This window comes from Lycorma delicatula, chromosome 1 (assembly GCF_047948215.1).
Source record: "Lycorma delicatula isolate Av1 chromosome 1, ASM4794821v1, whole genome shotgun sequence".
In the NCBI taxonomy this organism is placed as follows: Eukaryota; Metazoa; Arthropoda; class Insecta; order Hemiptera; family Fulgoridae; genus Lycorma; species Lycorma delicatula.
In genome coordinates, this window is record NC_134455.1 from 295,224,913 (window position 1) to 295,241,633 (window position 16,721).

Below are 16,721 nucleotides of genomic sequence, written 5' to 3' on the forward strand. Positions count from 1 at the left end.
TTAAAACTGTGTTAATTATTAATATTCTTTATAATAATACGATGGACAGAAAAGTTTTGTTTTATTACAATATTTAAAAATAACTGACTTTCATCATTTTATAAAAAAAGGTAGATTTTAACTTTTAAATGTTTTATTTTTTAAAAATATCTTTTAAATAAATAGATCAACTGTAAATTATACTATAATCACAAATAAAAAAAAAAATTAGGAATTTATTTTAGTGAATGTATAAGTATTTTCATGTTTTATTAACAGAAAAAAATATTAATAAAATATGTTACACATTACTTGTTAGTACCTTATTTTTACAATATACTATTAAAGAGGAATTTATGTACATGTGCTGTACAGTTGCCTACACTACAGCCAAAAAATCACTTTATGAGGTAGACCAAGCAACAGATGTATGGTGAAGCTTTACAGAGTTTTCTGTCTATCAGTTTTACCAAGAAATCAAGTCAATGCATAATCAAAAATACTGACTTAACAAGAAAAAGGAAAAAATTCCCACTCTTAGATTGAGAATGTAATTACAAGTCTCACATTCAATGTATTAAATGGAAAATACTGAGGATACATGCAACAATTACATTTTACACATGACCATGAAACAATTCAAAACATTAAAATATGGAAGACATAAAAAATGTTTTCCATATTTGGCTACAAAGTAAATTAACAGTTTATAAGCCTAGTAATATAATAAGCGTAGTTTATAAACCTAGAGATATAATACAATTTTCCTTACAAAAAAGCTGAGTGTGAAAGTAACTGGCTAAAATATACTTTTAAAAAAAAGGGGGCTGTAATAATCTAATTTTTTTTTTCAAAATAGCATTTATTCCTAACTTTGTAATCTTGTAAAGTGCAGTTTAGTACTTTTAATTACTAATATTTTTAATAATATCATATTTTTACTGACATCCTATTTATTAAAAAAAATAACACCCTTCAAATGACAACATTTCTTGTATAAGGACTTCATTACTTTGTTGTTCTGTCGCCAAACCACTTTTTGCAGTATCTTCATGGAGATTTTATGCTGAAAATAGGAACTTCTAGCTGAATTCAAAGTTAAACTTCTGAATTCAATAAATAATAGGATTTCCAAGCATCTTTGGAAAAAGTCACTGCTTAATGCAGTCAGGATTCCAGACTGGGCATATGGCATTCGCATTTTAGAAAACAACATTGTCAAAGAATGTTCCAAAACTACTTCAGAAACTCATCATAATTCCATCTTAGATGAAAGAACATTTTTTCTTACAGTTTTACAAACAAACTTAGGAACTTTTTTATGATAGTGCTTTGTTTTCTACATCATTAACTGTACATTTACATCTCACCACCTGTTACAATATTTAATTTAAAAAATATTTTTTCTGCTGAACTTAAATTTCTCTACTTGCAAAAATGTGTTTTTATTTATTGTGTAACTGGTGAAACACAAATTTTTATAAATCCCCATTCTTTCCATTTTGCAAACATGGATTTAATTGGTGTAATCATAGGTCCCATAATATTTTTTGATATACTTAGTTATGTCAAAATAGCAACCTATACAATTACCAGACAATTTTCTTGATAATAAAGATTAATAGAATGTTAGCCATCAACATTTTATTCTGTGTATATTATTTTCAGAGGTTATGTTAAGTAAATTAACAAGTTCTATATTTAGAACTATTTGCAGTTTGAGATTGATTGGATGGATTTTTTTATACAAAACATTGTTATTATTCAAACAGAATAAAAGGCATGGATTGCCTTTTGGAATGAAAAATTTCAGTTTGTTTTAAATTTAAAACCAAAACCATACGCTCTAAAAGTACAATAATACAATTATAGAAAGGAAAAAAAAATAAAAAATTTTATAAAAAAAAAAATACATCCACCTATTACTGGAAAAACTTTTCCAGTAATTCTATTCATGTTTGTAAAATATTTTTATTGGAAAATGTACCATTTCCCTGCATACCATTATTAAATAAGAGGTTTTTATAAAGAATTCTAAATTAGTCTATATTAGGCGATTTTTGGGGATACAGTAAATATTACAATTACAACGTAACCTACAGCTAAATGTTCAAAGCATTCTGGGTATGAAGCAGGGTTGAAGATATTTTCATGAATATTCTTTTTTATTTTTATTAAATATATATTATGTGAATACTAATTTAATTCATTTGTATTGCATAACATATATAATGTGAGGGATTACAGACTGAACAAGGAAGATAGGGAAATCTTAAGAGCTAGAATTTAGCAATAAAACTTGCTGAACTGCACTCAGCACTCCTTACTGTGATGTGTGGAGAATGAATGTAGCTTTGACTATTGAACATTTAGTCAACTTCTCAACCTTCGGTTTGTTCAGATTGTTACTGCCTGGAACAAGCTAAATGTCTTGCCCAGATCCCTGTACAACGTAATCATAAAAAATATGCAGAATGAAAACCTATATAAAAAAGAAATTTGAACTAGAAACTTTTGGATTGGGATGTTGCTTACCAATGTTGAAAATTAATAGGATTGACAAAGGAGCTTCTTTTTCTGACATAATAAAACTGAAGGAAAAGGACTAAAACTGTTAAAATTATTGAATTGTTTCATAACAGCAAACTTGGCACTGCAGTACTTCAAGAGAGTGTGCCAGAGAATGCATTCATACTTTCATCCTCCTTGTACAAGTTAATGACAGATGACATCTTTCTCATAACTTCTAAATAAATATATAAGAAGTTCTGAGTTATATGAAGAATATGACTGCAGCTGACTACACCCTTCTGTGAATATCTGGTTTCAATTTGGCAGATGTTATGAAACCAGTCTTGGTGTGCAAACTATGTAAAATTTCACTGCCAAAAAAGGGGGAGAACAGAGAAACATTATTTGTAAAATCTACACTATGATGGCAACACGCAGTCATTATTTATGTATGCTTCAAGAATGGAATTGAATGTGTTAATATAGTAATAAATTATCAAAAGTAGTAAATGGAATTTACTTATCTGTTAAATAGACAAGTGATAACTTTAATACTGATCAGATATTTGGAACAGCTGTTAGTAATACTGAAGAAGTAGCTTCAAATGTATAAAAACTTTACTTTAAATGAATCTGAATGCCTATTTAATAAGCGTATTGAGTTTGTTCACGTTCAGTTAACAGAAATGGACTGGTGACATTTTACGGCTAGACATGACACACATCTTAACATTAAAGCTGTTAATGATTTCTTTCTTCAATCTCAAAAAAAAACTTTTGTATATTATCACAATTCTTATGTTAAAAGATTGGTTAGAAGTGTTAAAATAAAACTCACAATATTAAATAATCTTTCAATACTTTATTATTTAATAGGATAATGTTTTTTTAATGCCAATGATATATGCAATGAAATAGAATGTTACATCATAACATGCTATGTATTATCTCCCACAAACGGAAGTCTTAAAATAATTCAATGAATATGTAATATCAAACATACTGTGTAAAATAATAATAATTAAAAAATCAATACTAGACACCGTATGGTATCAAAAATTCTTTGAATATAAAAATGCTACACAAACCAGCATACAATAGTCAAGCTTTATTTAAATAATAATATATAAATTACATGAAAATACTCATTAAAATTAATATACAGAATACCTAGGCCAAAATGAAATCAACTTCTTCCTAGTTGAAAAAATGTGGCTAAGTAAAAACGTTTAAGTTAAGCAAAGGAAAAATATAAAATTTTTAATATAACATATCTTTTTTATCCAAACTAACAAAATTAAGTAAAAAGTTTATAATACATTAAGTCAGAAAATACCTGTATATTAAGAGTAAAATTTATATTTTCCTTAAAAGGTCAAGTTCATTATTACTTATTACTCATTTTTTAAGATCTTTTTCATCATGAAGCACCCAATGCAAGACTAAAAAACTACATTAAACCCAAAATTAATGTACTTTTAACAGCATATAATACAATAATAAACACCACACTGCTCTTATGTCTTGGTTAGCTAGTTAAAACTGATGAATGGTTCAGTTTTTATATTACAGCAACAACTTTTTTAATTCCAATATTAGGAATACTGGAAAACCCACCACTAGCAAATTTTTCAATATAAAATCCATGATTTGGCATACTGAAAACTATATATACTGATGCAAAAAAAAAAATCTGATTTTTATAGCAGATATAGTGTACAGTTTTTATTCATCTTCAAATGTACCTGATTGAAGAACCCTTACATAAGGACTTATGAACAAAGAAGTAATAAATAAATATGAAATGACACAGTAAGGTAAATATAAAATTGACTTCATTATCATAAATAACCTAATTCTGTACGCAACTGTCATAAAGGCTAAAATGGCATCACAACTGAAAAAAACCTAAAAAAATATATTAGAAACATTATTCAGTCATACTAAAATTAAAATATAAAAAAGCCTTTTGCAATAAAATTTTTGATCATAAAAAATTTTGTAAGCATAATTTGTCAATAAATACCGTACAATTGAATAAAGATATTCTAAATTTGATGCAGTTGTAAACAGATAAATTCAAAAATTCTGAAAAGTGAGCATTATAATTTTTATGATATTATCTACAATTGCTATATTCAAATGTATCTCAATAATAATATATTTTAAAATTTGTTTTTATGTTAAGTTAAAATGTATGTAAAATGCTAGTGAATGATATAAGAAACAACATTGTAAAGTTCAGTATTAAATACTTATAACAATACAATAATTATAGTAGATATAACAATGCCATAATAAATATTACATTATAAAATGCACTTAAAAGAAGAAATAAATATATAATACTTTATAAACCTTAAAAGTAACAGATGAAATGTAAAACTGATTATTACTACTTAAGTTCATATGTTAGCCCACAGACACTGAAATCCATTTATTATAAGCCCTTATTATCAATGAATTATCTCTAGTTATAACACTGATGTTCCATTTTACCACTCATGACATGATGTAATAACAACAATATTAACCTATACAATCTTCATACATTTAGCCTTTGCTCTCAATAGCTACTGTAGTCAGTCCAGTTGGTTTCACAGTCGTCTTGAATTGTTCAGGCACAGGAAACTCAGCCTAAATAAAATATAATATACAATTATTTTTATCAACATACTAGTAGTTTTTTTTAATGATGGATGTAAATTCTGTTCTAAAAATTTTGCAGAAAACAAATTATAATTAGCTTTATCCTCAACAATAGCAAACATATAATTTTACTTAAAAGCAATATAAAACATTGTTAAATTTAATAATTTTCTAATTACAAATCTTTCCACTTTAAAAACTCTTTCCTCTGATAAAAATTAAAATTTTCAGCATACAGTATTTTTTATTCCTGAAGGGGAAATGTCACAATGGTTATTTTTTCGTAAGTTGCTATTTATTGTAAATAACAAGAAACTTCTTGCAAGAAGTGATAATTTTCCCACTTTTCTGTTCAGTTTTCTTTACAATGAAAGTTGAATTGGGCTCTTGTTAAATTCTCCACATTTTTGTTTTCAAGTTTATTGGCAATTTTAAAAAAATAACTTTCTAATAAAGGAATAATGAAGGGACAACCTTGGGACAATGGGATTTTTAATTTTTCAACAGAAATATGGTTTTCACATTTAATTTTCTTAATATTGCAAAACAGTTAAAATGATAAAGAGAATTGTTAAAAATTTTTGATAATCTCTACGCATAATAGATAAATATAAATATTTTTGTTAACACTGTTCAGGATAAGAAATATTTTTTTTAAAGAAGTAAACATTTATTTCTGAAACTGAATTTTCTCAAACTGGGCTTTTTTTATTTATTATTTAGAATACGTGAAATATTTAAAAATTATTTTTCTCTTTCATTTGGTTCCTTTCCACCTCTGAGTTTCTTGCTGAAGAAAGCACATGGGAGCGACCATGTGTTCTTTGAAATTAAATGGGACGTACCATATACATGGTTTCTATAAATTATCTTTCTTCAATTCCCACTGGACTGACTATTCATGTATGATGCACCATAAATACTGAAAGTAATAGAAATCAAATCTCTGCCCCATATCTATCATGGTATGATGTATATATTTACATCATATATTTCTAATCACATATTTTCAAGAATAAAGTAATAAAACTTATTAATTGTTTATATTTAGGTTATTAATACTTTCCAATTAATCCTAAGCAATATGCTCAATTATGAGTGAACTCATATGATTTTATTATTAGGTGGTACAGGGAAGTGTACAAATAAAAAGTTTTAAATATGCAAGTTGCTAGACAATTCTGAGAAAAATTTCTTGAGTTGTTTTTTGAAATGAGAATCAAATAATAGATTAAAAAATAAAAGTTATTCTAGCAATAAACACTCCTAAGAAAAAGTAAAGATACTAAATAAAATCACATAGAAATTTTTAAAAACAAAATTTATTTGTACATTCTATTTTAAAAGAAGCCAAAAAGTTAAAAATAACAATACTTACAAAGTCACCATTTGCTTTAGGAACAAGAACATTCATTTCTGATGATTTTGAGCTAATTATTTCAACTTCCAATGAATCTTTACTAAGATAAATCTGACATCCATCTGTTTTGTCTATTGAAATTGTTGGTACTTTACCTAGTACCTGAAAAATTTTAACAATTAAAATGAATTTTATTTAAAGTTATTGTTGGAAATAATCTGGAAAAAAAATATATATGCCCAAGTGTCTAGGAAACTTCCACACAGATTTCTTCAGGCTACGCAAGAGACTTATTCGCACTGTTTTAATAGTTTCATCAGAGACACTGATGGCTGTCCTGGACGTGTTTGTTTCAGTACGCTGCCTGTTTCTTTGAGTTGTTTGTGTCCCATCACCAAATTTTATTTTCATGCAGGGGGGTCTTCATTGTACATATGATTGTATTCACACCTAACATGTGCAACTGACTCGAACTACAACACACACTGAACCTTCCTCTGCACCGCAAACATGGTGACTAATGCACATGTGTAGCATGTGTGTAATGGAAACTCTTAAAGTTTCATCTCTCCACAATGCTTTGTTTCAAAGCTATAACCGTTTTTAAATGGTTATAGCTTTAAAACAAAGCAAACCCCGATATTATTTTATGAACATACATGTATATAATTTTTTGAAGATTTAAATAATTCATTAACATTCTGACCACTGTGTTAATATATCTTAATATTAAATATAAACCACTGAAACACAGTAATTAAATAAGTTAATCTCCATTATTAATTCCAAGAATTGATTTTCACAGGATTCTGGATCTTCAGTTTAACCACCCATGGCCACAAAAAGTTAATAGATATAACAGGATATTTAGAGCAATTCATTATAAAAAAAAAAACAAAAACAAATGCTACAAAGAAATATAGGAAATAAAACAAATAGCAATATTTAATGGTTTTCAAGTGAAATTTTAGAAAAAAAATTATAAAAGAATAAAAAATAGAAATATAATTTTACCAAAATAAAACAACAAAAACTAATACGAAAATTAATAATAGTTTTATCTAAAATAAAATAATAGAAAAATTATTAATGTATATGAAAAAATAAATATAAAAAACAGAAACCACAATCACATTATAAATTGTTAAAATAAAAATAATAGAGCAATTAAGAGGAATATAACAAAATTAAATACAATAACATTTATATAGAAAAATCAATAATCATTTTAAAAAAATGATTTACAGAACATTACACAGCATACAAAAATGAAAGAATAGGGTAAATTTAATTTATTTAATTACTGTGTTTTGGTGGTTTGTATAAATCACATTATATTAAATTTTAATAAAACAGTGATAAAAAAAATTTACTGAAAATTTGAGTTATAATTGCCTTATATTATGCCTTATGATGAAAATGCCTTATATTAGAATTTTAATTATTTACGAGGGTGTGCTGAAGTTTCCAGCCAGATAAAGAAAATAGTTTTTTTTGTTGGATTTTTTGTTTTTATTTTTAATCTCAAGAAAGACTAATACACTTTTCGTAACAGTGCTCTAATGCAGTTATACAAACTTAATAATGCAATTCATTGAGCTTCCCAAAATACCAAATTACAGCATCCTTGTTGCTCTCCAATCGTTGTCCACCAAGCCATTTCTTGAGATTAGGAAATAGGTGACAGTTTCTGGGTGCTAAATATGGCAAACAAGACAGTTGGGAAAGCAATTGGAACTTCAGTTCATTAAGTTTAGCCATTGCAACGATTGACAAATGTGCTGATGCACTTTCAAATTTCTTTTCACTAGATGTGGACATTTTCTTTTTACTTCATCACTCAGACGTCATAGTAAGTTTATGTAGTATTCACCATCAATTGTTTTACCCTTTTCAATGATAATTACTTTTGCGTCCCAGAAAAGTCACCAAAACCTTATTGACAAACAGAGTTCTTTTTTGCTTTTTGCCTTCTTTGGGGTTGGTTTAGTGGTCCTGTCCATCGTTCTGACTGACATTTACTTTCAGGAGTGTAATGATGGACCCAAGAATCAGCCACAGTTATTAATAAATGTAAAAATTCACTGATGTTACACTTGTACAGCAACCAAATTCTGACTAGAAACAGTATTCCATAGCAAGTTTTGCACGAGCGTTAGCAAACATGGCACCTATTTTGCACAGAACGCAAATAATTAAGCCATGCCCAAATAATTATGCAAAATATTACCTACATGTTAATTTGACATTTTAACAGTCTCAGCTACCTCATACTCTTTTAATCTGCCATCCTCCAGAATGATCATTTTGGGAGTTGTGACATCAACTGGCCATCTGGAGCATGGTTTTTCATCAGTGCTTTTGCAACCTTTTTTTAATTCAGAAATCCACTATTTTATCAATGAATAAACATGATTGAAAATAGTGTTTTAGTGTTGAGTTTATTTCTTGTTTGATCTCAAATGGAGTTAAATCTTTAAAATAGAAGTATTTTATAACAACATGTTTTTCTTTATTTTCATGAACATAACAAAGATGTCTTTTTCAGTAAGATGTCAAACCTAGACTAACAGAGCTACTACCCTGAAATTTGGTATACAAGCTATTTGAAGGATAGTACTATAGAATGTGAGCAAGAAACCTGCTGGTGCCACCTACATGTCAGGCCAGAAACTTCTCAGCCCACCCTCACCCTCATATAATGTAAATAATGACTTCTGTTCTATTTTATGCAGTTATTTGAATTTCATTTTGTTTAAATGCTGATAGTCTCTTAAAACATTTCTTCTTTATCCTTCTTATAATAATGTTCATCATCTAGTCTGTTTACTAAAAAAAAAAAACCATGAATACTTTTATTCTAAATGCAGCTTAAATTAAAATAAGGTCTGAATAATATGCAATACAATATGACACAATGACAAGTATTCTTGTCAAAATGTAATGATGTTCAAAGTATTATTCATCTATAATTTTGCTACCAATTTAGAAAGACAAGCTTCTTAGTTAAAAAGAAAGTAAAGTAAAGAAGCTAATCCCCTTACGCATGCAGAAATCATTGTCTTCCTGATACATCTGAAGGGAAAAACCATGGGTAATTAGAATCAGATACTAGCAGCAAATATAAAAATCGTTAAGATAACTTTTGCTGTAGTTTTAATTACAAAATTCAGAGATTAATCACTTAAAAATTATTAATAAAATTTGATTAGCATCAATTTTACCAATATTATATGAACTTTCTGAGTACATCTTAATTAAAGTATTAAATTTATTTAGTTTTAAAGGTTACATTAACGTGAAATACGATTATACTTTTTCTTACTATTTAGAATTTTAAAATAAGATCACCATATTTAAAATCTCAAAGATGATTTAACCGATTAACAGCCAATGGTGTGTAACAAACCTTTTCTTAACTTTTTTTCTTTTTAATTTGCCTGTGCTGTAATCACAAAAAAAATCATATGATTATACGTTTTTAATTAGTAAGTTTATTTGCATTTCAAGTTGCTGCATTTACGAGATCGTGTAACCCCTTCTGTATAAAGTATATAATGATGATCACAATATGCTTGTTAAAAATAATATTTATATTTTATTTGCTTATTTAAGTGTTGCTTTTATTTATCAGTTTATGAAAATTATTTACTTTGAAAACTGATAATGAATATTGGTTGTTAAAAATAATGGTGCAATTATGCACCTTTAGCTTATGGAGTGATGAATTACATGCTAGGCATGCAACATATGTTATTCTTACGTCACTAATAATAACTTTGCAATCCCGTGTTGTATTATTTTTATGTTTAAATTGTTTAATTTTTGTTTTGTCTACCATTTTACTATTTCTAAAGACGTCATTTATTTTATAAAAATGTTCAGGTTCTATGTTTGTTAAACAGAATTTACAATTTGGTGTTTTTTCTCATAATTTACCTACTGATGAATAAATGGTACCATATTTTGATATGTATTTAGTAAAAATGTTTACAAAGGGAAAACCTATTAGATTTGGATTTAAGCTTTGGTGTTTGTGTAGCTCAGATGAGTATTTGTACAAATTTATTCCATACAGAGGTGCAAACAAAGAAAAATCTGAATGTGGTCTTCAGTCACAAGTAGTACAAAATTTGTTAAATGTTGTACCAAGCCTAATAAGCATAAAATTTTTTTGACAATTTCTTCTGTTTAATTTGCTTAACAGAAGGATATTTTGTGACTGGCACTGTCAGAGAAAATAGGTTTCTTAATTGCCCATTGAAAAAGTAAATTTCAGAGTTGTTAGATGGAATGATTATGCAATGGTGACAGTTTCCAGTAACCAAAATGGTGTATATCCACTATTAAATATAAGATACAGCCTAAAAGGAAGAAAAGACACCGTGATTGTTCAGCCATTAATTATAGCAGCATATACTAAAAGTGTGGATTGTGTTGATTCCTATGACAATGGAATTGGAAATTACAAAATTCAAGTGCATGGAAAAAAATGGCAGTGGTCAATGTGTATAATACGAGGGTTATTTTTTTTCAAGGTCTGATCGGTCATGAAATTAAAATCACAGTGAAAATAAAAAAATTTAAATGTAACAAGTACTTATATAGTTACGCTATTTCTCTACATAGTCGCCACTCCGATTTAGACATCTGTCGTAGAGTGGTACCAACTTTCCAATACCCTCGTCATAGAACGAAGCCGCCTGTGTTTTCAGCCATGTTTCTACGCTGGTCTGCAGCTTGATGTCTGTGCCAAAAGCTGGTCTGCAGCTTGATGTCTGTGCCAAAATGTTGTCCTTCTAGCCAGCATTTCATGTGAGCAAAGAGGTGAAAATCGGATGGAGCCAAGTCCAGGCTATATTATGGGTGATCAAACACTTCCCAACGAAAATGCTGTAGGAGCTTCTTTGTTACAGCTGCAGTGTGCGGCCGAGCATTGTCATGGAGAAAGACAATGCTTGATGACAACATTCATCTCCGCTTATTCTGAATTGCCCTTCGTAGATGTTGAAGAGTCATGCAGTATGAGGCTGCAGTGATGGTTGTGCCACGTTCCATGAATTCCACCAAGAGAACTCCATTCCGGTCCCAGAACACAGTAGCCATACACTTTCTGTTGGAGAAGGTTCACTTGAACTTCTTTGGTTTACTGGGAGAATGAGAATACATAGACTGTTTGGATTGTTCTTTTGTTTCTTCAGTTTTGAAATGGACCCGTGTCTCGTCCCCTGTGGCAATTTTGTTCAAAAAATCTTCTCCTTCATTGAGGTAGCGCTGGAGAAACGTTACGGAGGCTTCCATTCTCATTGTTTTGTGATGGTCGGACAGCATCTTGGGAACCCATCTTGCACACAGTTTGCGGTACTGAAGTCTCTCACCCACAATGGTGTATGGTGTACAGAGCTGACCTTGAAATTTCAGGAAACGAATCGCTCAATACAGAAATTGTGAACCGACGATTTTCTCGAATTGCCTCATCCACTCCCTCAACGAGATCATCGGTTGACACTCGCTTCCTTCCCTGACCGCCTGCATCATGAACATCTGTAGGTCCTGCTTTAAAGTTCCTGCACCATTGTCACACTTTGCTGTCACTCATCGAAGTTTTACCATACACATTACTTATTGGTCTATGAATTTCAGCTGCATTACACCCCTCAGCCTGAAGAAATTCAATTACCACACACAATTCACACTTGGCAGGAGATGCTATTGTTGTAGACCATGTTTAATTGCTAGCTGCGTATTCAGAACTAAACGAAGTGACGTGGCATGATTGAAGGCCATACTAGAGATGCTGCGCAATACATATACCAAAGGTTCATCCGATTTTTGCGCGAGTTTTTATTTCGCGACCGATCGAACCTTGAAAAAAAATAACCCTCGTATATGCATGTCTAATGCATTCTATTACATTAGACAGCAATCTAATGTAATAGAATGCTGTCTATTCTATAATGGTAAATTCATGGAAAATATAGACTTGCAATAACACTAAAGTCAGTCAATCAGTCAAATAGATTTTAGGTTCTCTTGTATTATCACTGAAAGAATGAAGAAATAAAAATACCACAAAGCATCACCCAGAAGAAAAAAGTAAAGATAATTTTCCTTCACCACCAATATAGCAACCAAGGGCCATCTCTCAGAAAACAATTAGCCAGGAGATGTTTGTAGAGATCAAATAGGGTACACATTTCAGAGAATGTGAAAAAAGCTAAACAAAGATGTAATCTATGAAAAAAACCATACAATGTTTTTGTGTATAAAAAATGTAATGTGCACACACATTCAAAATCTTTTTAAGAATTTCATTTACAGCAAAGAAATTAAATAATTTTTTTTATACAAAAACAAAATTAAAATAGTTTATTTGTAACTGTATTACGTTTGGTTCAACAAATTGTTCATATGACTTATATTCTTCAGAAAATAACATTTTTTGCATGCTTTTTGCCAAACATGTGTGAAACCATTTTTTTCCTGAGTGATAACTGATTTTTTTTGTCGATATAAAAATATTTCCAGCTTTATATACTTAATAATAAATGAAATTTATTATAAAAAGGGTTTATTTAGAATAAAAATTGTGTATCTTACATGTCTGGCAGTTAATGGATTAGTCTTGAAAATTAAAAAGTAAATTTTGGTAAGTAATCTTTGTAAAACATTATTGTGCACGTGGATACAGCTACCAATTTCTATTATTTTAGCACTGAACTCTTCTTTAACTGACAATCAAATATGGTCATGATTCCATAGAGAGATTTCAGTAAAGTAGAATAAAAAAAGTGAATTTATACAATCCAAAAAATAAATAAAATGTTTATAAAATAAACAAAACAGCTGATTTTAAGCCATTTAAAAAAATTGTTTACCTGCATTTGAACAGATTGACAGTTGACAAATTCAATTGATGATACTAAGGAGTCGAAAACAACTGCAGATTTTTTACATGAGTCAAGAAAAACAGAATTTAATTTTCCTTTTACAGTAAGAGTAGACTCTGTACAGCCATACATATAAACAACATTGTTCATTTCTGCCTCATCAATAATTAGATTCTGATTTTTATGTTGATGTTCCTAAACAAAAAATTATAAAAATGTTACATCAAAAGAATACAAAACAAATTAAAATGTTAGTAACAACCCAACAGTTAACAAATTCATGACCAGCTTTTACAATAATATCAAGTAAAACAAAATCTTCAAGTGTAACACTAAATAAGCTTCCCATTACAGGTACTTCGAGTAGTACTTTTAATTTAAGAACATATGAGAATAAACATTTAGATGAAGAAAACCTTAACAAGAAAAGCATGTTTGTTTTAACCCACTGTTCTATTTCATATAAATACATTTTAAAAGTTATCAGAACCATCCATCTGATTTTAAATTATGTCAAAAACTACAAATCCTGACAATTAAACATTTTTTAACTACATATATATTTCATTTTTTACACACAGACAGAAAACTACTAGTCCTTGATGTATGGCATTATGATTATCATTACTTATGTATTTATTGTTAACTGTCATTATACATTTTTTGTATATGTTTTTAACTTGATTCATTAATGACAAACCAAATGAGATTGTGTCAGGAGTAACCAGGCATAAAATAGGCATAAACTATCATATAATGTATATAAAAGAGGTTAAGTCACTTTAGTTAGTTATTTGTTGATGGTACGATTTAACTTAACACTTATCTGTGATGAATTTAGAACCTTCTTGAAAAGAGAACTAATCCCAATGTTTATTGTTCTCGCTACTTGTGATCTATTTCTGTGACCTTAAGTCCATTTCTATATTAATATAACAGAAAGCATTATAAACACCATACTCCCTCACACACATTTTTTTTTACTTTCCTGACATCATAGCTCCTAGATCTATGCTGCAAAAAGGAAATTATGTGGTAGTCAAAAAATGGGGTGCAGGTTTTTCATTTCTCTAAGTTGTTAGAGAATTTCTCTTATTGTTTCAAAAAACAATAAATGGGGGTTAATATTCATACACGGTAAAGATACATATGTATGTGTATTGGCATGTATGAACATTAATAACTTTTGACTAGATAAACAGATTTTGATTATGTTTGGCACAGGGATTCTTGTATATGAAGCAATTTGTTGATAAAAGTTTGGTGGTCATTATCTCCAACGGATGGGGTTGAGTTTCTTTGGGGTCAATTCTCAAAATTTTGTAAACAACCTCACTTTATATAAAGCTCGGAACTTATGTACATGCTCATCTTACCATTTAAAAAATATTTTGCCTCTTATTCTTCACATTCCTCGAAAATCGAAAAAAGCTTTTTTTTTATTGTATATCATTTAACCAAATTTATTTTATGTTTTCCTATGCATATTAATGGTGCAAGCGGACAAAAAAAATACTCTGGGACAATATTATATGGGGTGAAAAAGCCAATAAAATTTTAAAAATATTCATTCACAATTTTTTAAACATAACTGTATATCTACCGAAAAACAAAAAAACAAAATGGGAGAATTTCATTCTTGTTCCCTCAAAGTCAAACTTCTCTGTGAAAATTCTAGCATAGTGCCAGATTTTCTATTTATACATTCCCCTTTATTAAAATGCAAATTTATTTAATAAAAAATATCTTGAAAAAGCTTATTTTACTTTAAAAAAATCTGAAACTTTTATTTAGTATCTTTTGTGGTACTATTAAACTCAGAAAATTCCAGGTCTAGATTTAGATGAATCAATCTACAAATGGCTATTATTTTTTTAATAAAAGTTGACAGAGGGTATATGTTAAAGTGGGTAATAATTAAAAAAATAGTTACTTACAACTGAACAGTATGAATAAACGGTTGAACATTGTATGCATAAAGTAGAGTTATTTTCACTCCCAGGTCTGCTGGCATGCAATGGATAAAGATAACTAAAAATTCATACTTATTCTATGGGATAATTAAAAAAAAAATTTGGTGCTTAATTCAGCAATAAGCAAACTAGTAACATTTTGGCATTTTCAGTAAAATTGAAGATTACAACTATACAATATCATATCTGTTCCAGGCTTTAACTAAAATTAACAAAACATTAGTACTTACAACAAGCCACTTCTTTCCATCCCTAGCAAAAACAGGTGGTTTATTTGCAGGAGGTTTAACAAGAGCTGTTGTAGGGGCTCCTGTAGATGCAGGAGCTTTAAATGGAGCTGGACCAGACCTGAGCCCAGGGTTTTTATGTGTTTGCATATCAGCAGTAACCTTCTTCAAATCTGATATGAAATTAAAACAAACAATATTTTTATTATTAATAATAATTCTCAAAAATAAGCAAAAGATTAGATTTAATATTTATTTATGTAAGACGACTGGTTATTCTTTGTTTTCTCAAAAAAAATAAAAAATAAACATTTTGAACCAAGTACTTCATAATAAATTGGTTATTCAGTTAAACTTACAAGTAATGGTTCAAAATTCAGTTTTCTTTTACACACATGTGCATTTAAATATCAGACATGGTAAACTGTGCACTGTAACATTTTTTTTTTTAATTTCAGTAATCAAAACTGAAAAATAATAATTTATTAATTTAAAAAAAAATGTTACAATTGCAGACGTAATGTTGAAATTTTTTCACAACAATTTTTATACTTTACTCTACCTTATTCCAGTTTCTTCTGGATCACTAAAACTACCTTATGCAGAAATATATATTTATTTTTAGTTTTGTTTAACCTCTAGGACCACCGTTAGATAATGCTTCAGAGGATGAGATGAACAATTTGCAGCGTGTGTGAAAATGCCATGCCTGACTGGTATTCAAAACTGGGACCTCCGGATGAAAAACCGAGATACTACCACTTTCACCACGGAGGCCAGCTATGCAGAAATATTACGTTGACTAATCTTCACATGTCCATTATTTTTTTTAACTTTTTATTATTGAGGCTATGACCTAAATATAATATGACGTTTTGTTAAAAACATATCTAATATTATTGTCAAATTTTTGTACCACCACTTTCATGTTTGTTGATGATGTCAATGTCTTTGTAAAATCAGGAATGAAGGCAATTTTGATGCTGTGAAGTTTATAGATAGTGCAATCCCAATAGCATAATTTTTATTAGAGCAAAATGTAAAATTTTTAACATATACATTTCAAAATAATCCATTATCAGACACTTACTGTATCAATCATTATAATCTTAAATGAGAACATAGACCTAGA

At 28.9% G+C, this 16,721-nt stretch overlaps 1 protein-coding gene across 7 annotated transcripts in view; it reads right to left on the reverse strand.

Annotated features, from left to right (window-relative positions):
* Positions 1–3,332: 3,332 nt before the first annotated feature.
* Positions 3,333–16,721, reverse strand: part of capt (adenylyl cyclase-associated protein 1) — a 153,655-nt gene continuing 140,266 nt past the window's right edge. For all 7 annotated transcript variants that reach the window (XM_075379941.1, XM_075379934.1, XM_075379917.1 and 4 more), the window contains 4 exons: positions 15,593–15,762; positions 13,378–13,584; positions 6,518–6,661; positions 3,333–5,127 (listed from right to left, as the gene is read on the reverse strand). In XM_075379941.1, the coding sequence (XP_075236056.1) occupies positions 5,044–5,127; positions 6,518–6,661; positions 13,378–13,584; positions 15,593–15,762 (605 nt within the window). In that variant the 3' untranslated portion in view covers positions 3,333–5,043. The remainder of the gene's footprint in view (positions 5,128–6,517; positions 6,662–13,377; positions 13,585–15,592; positions 15,763–16,721) is intronic.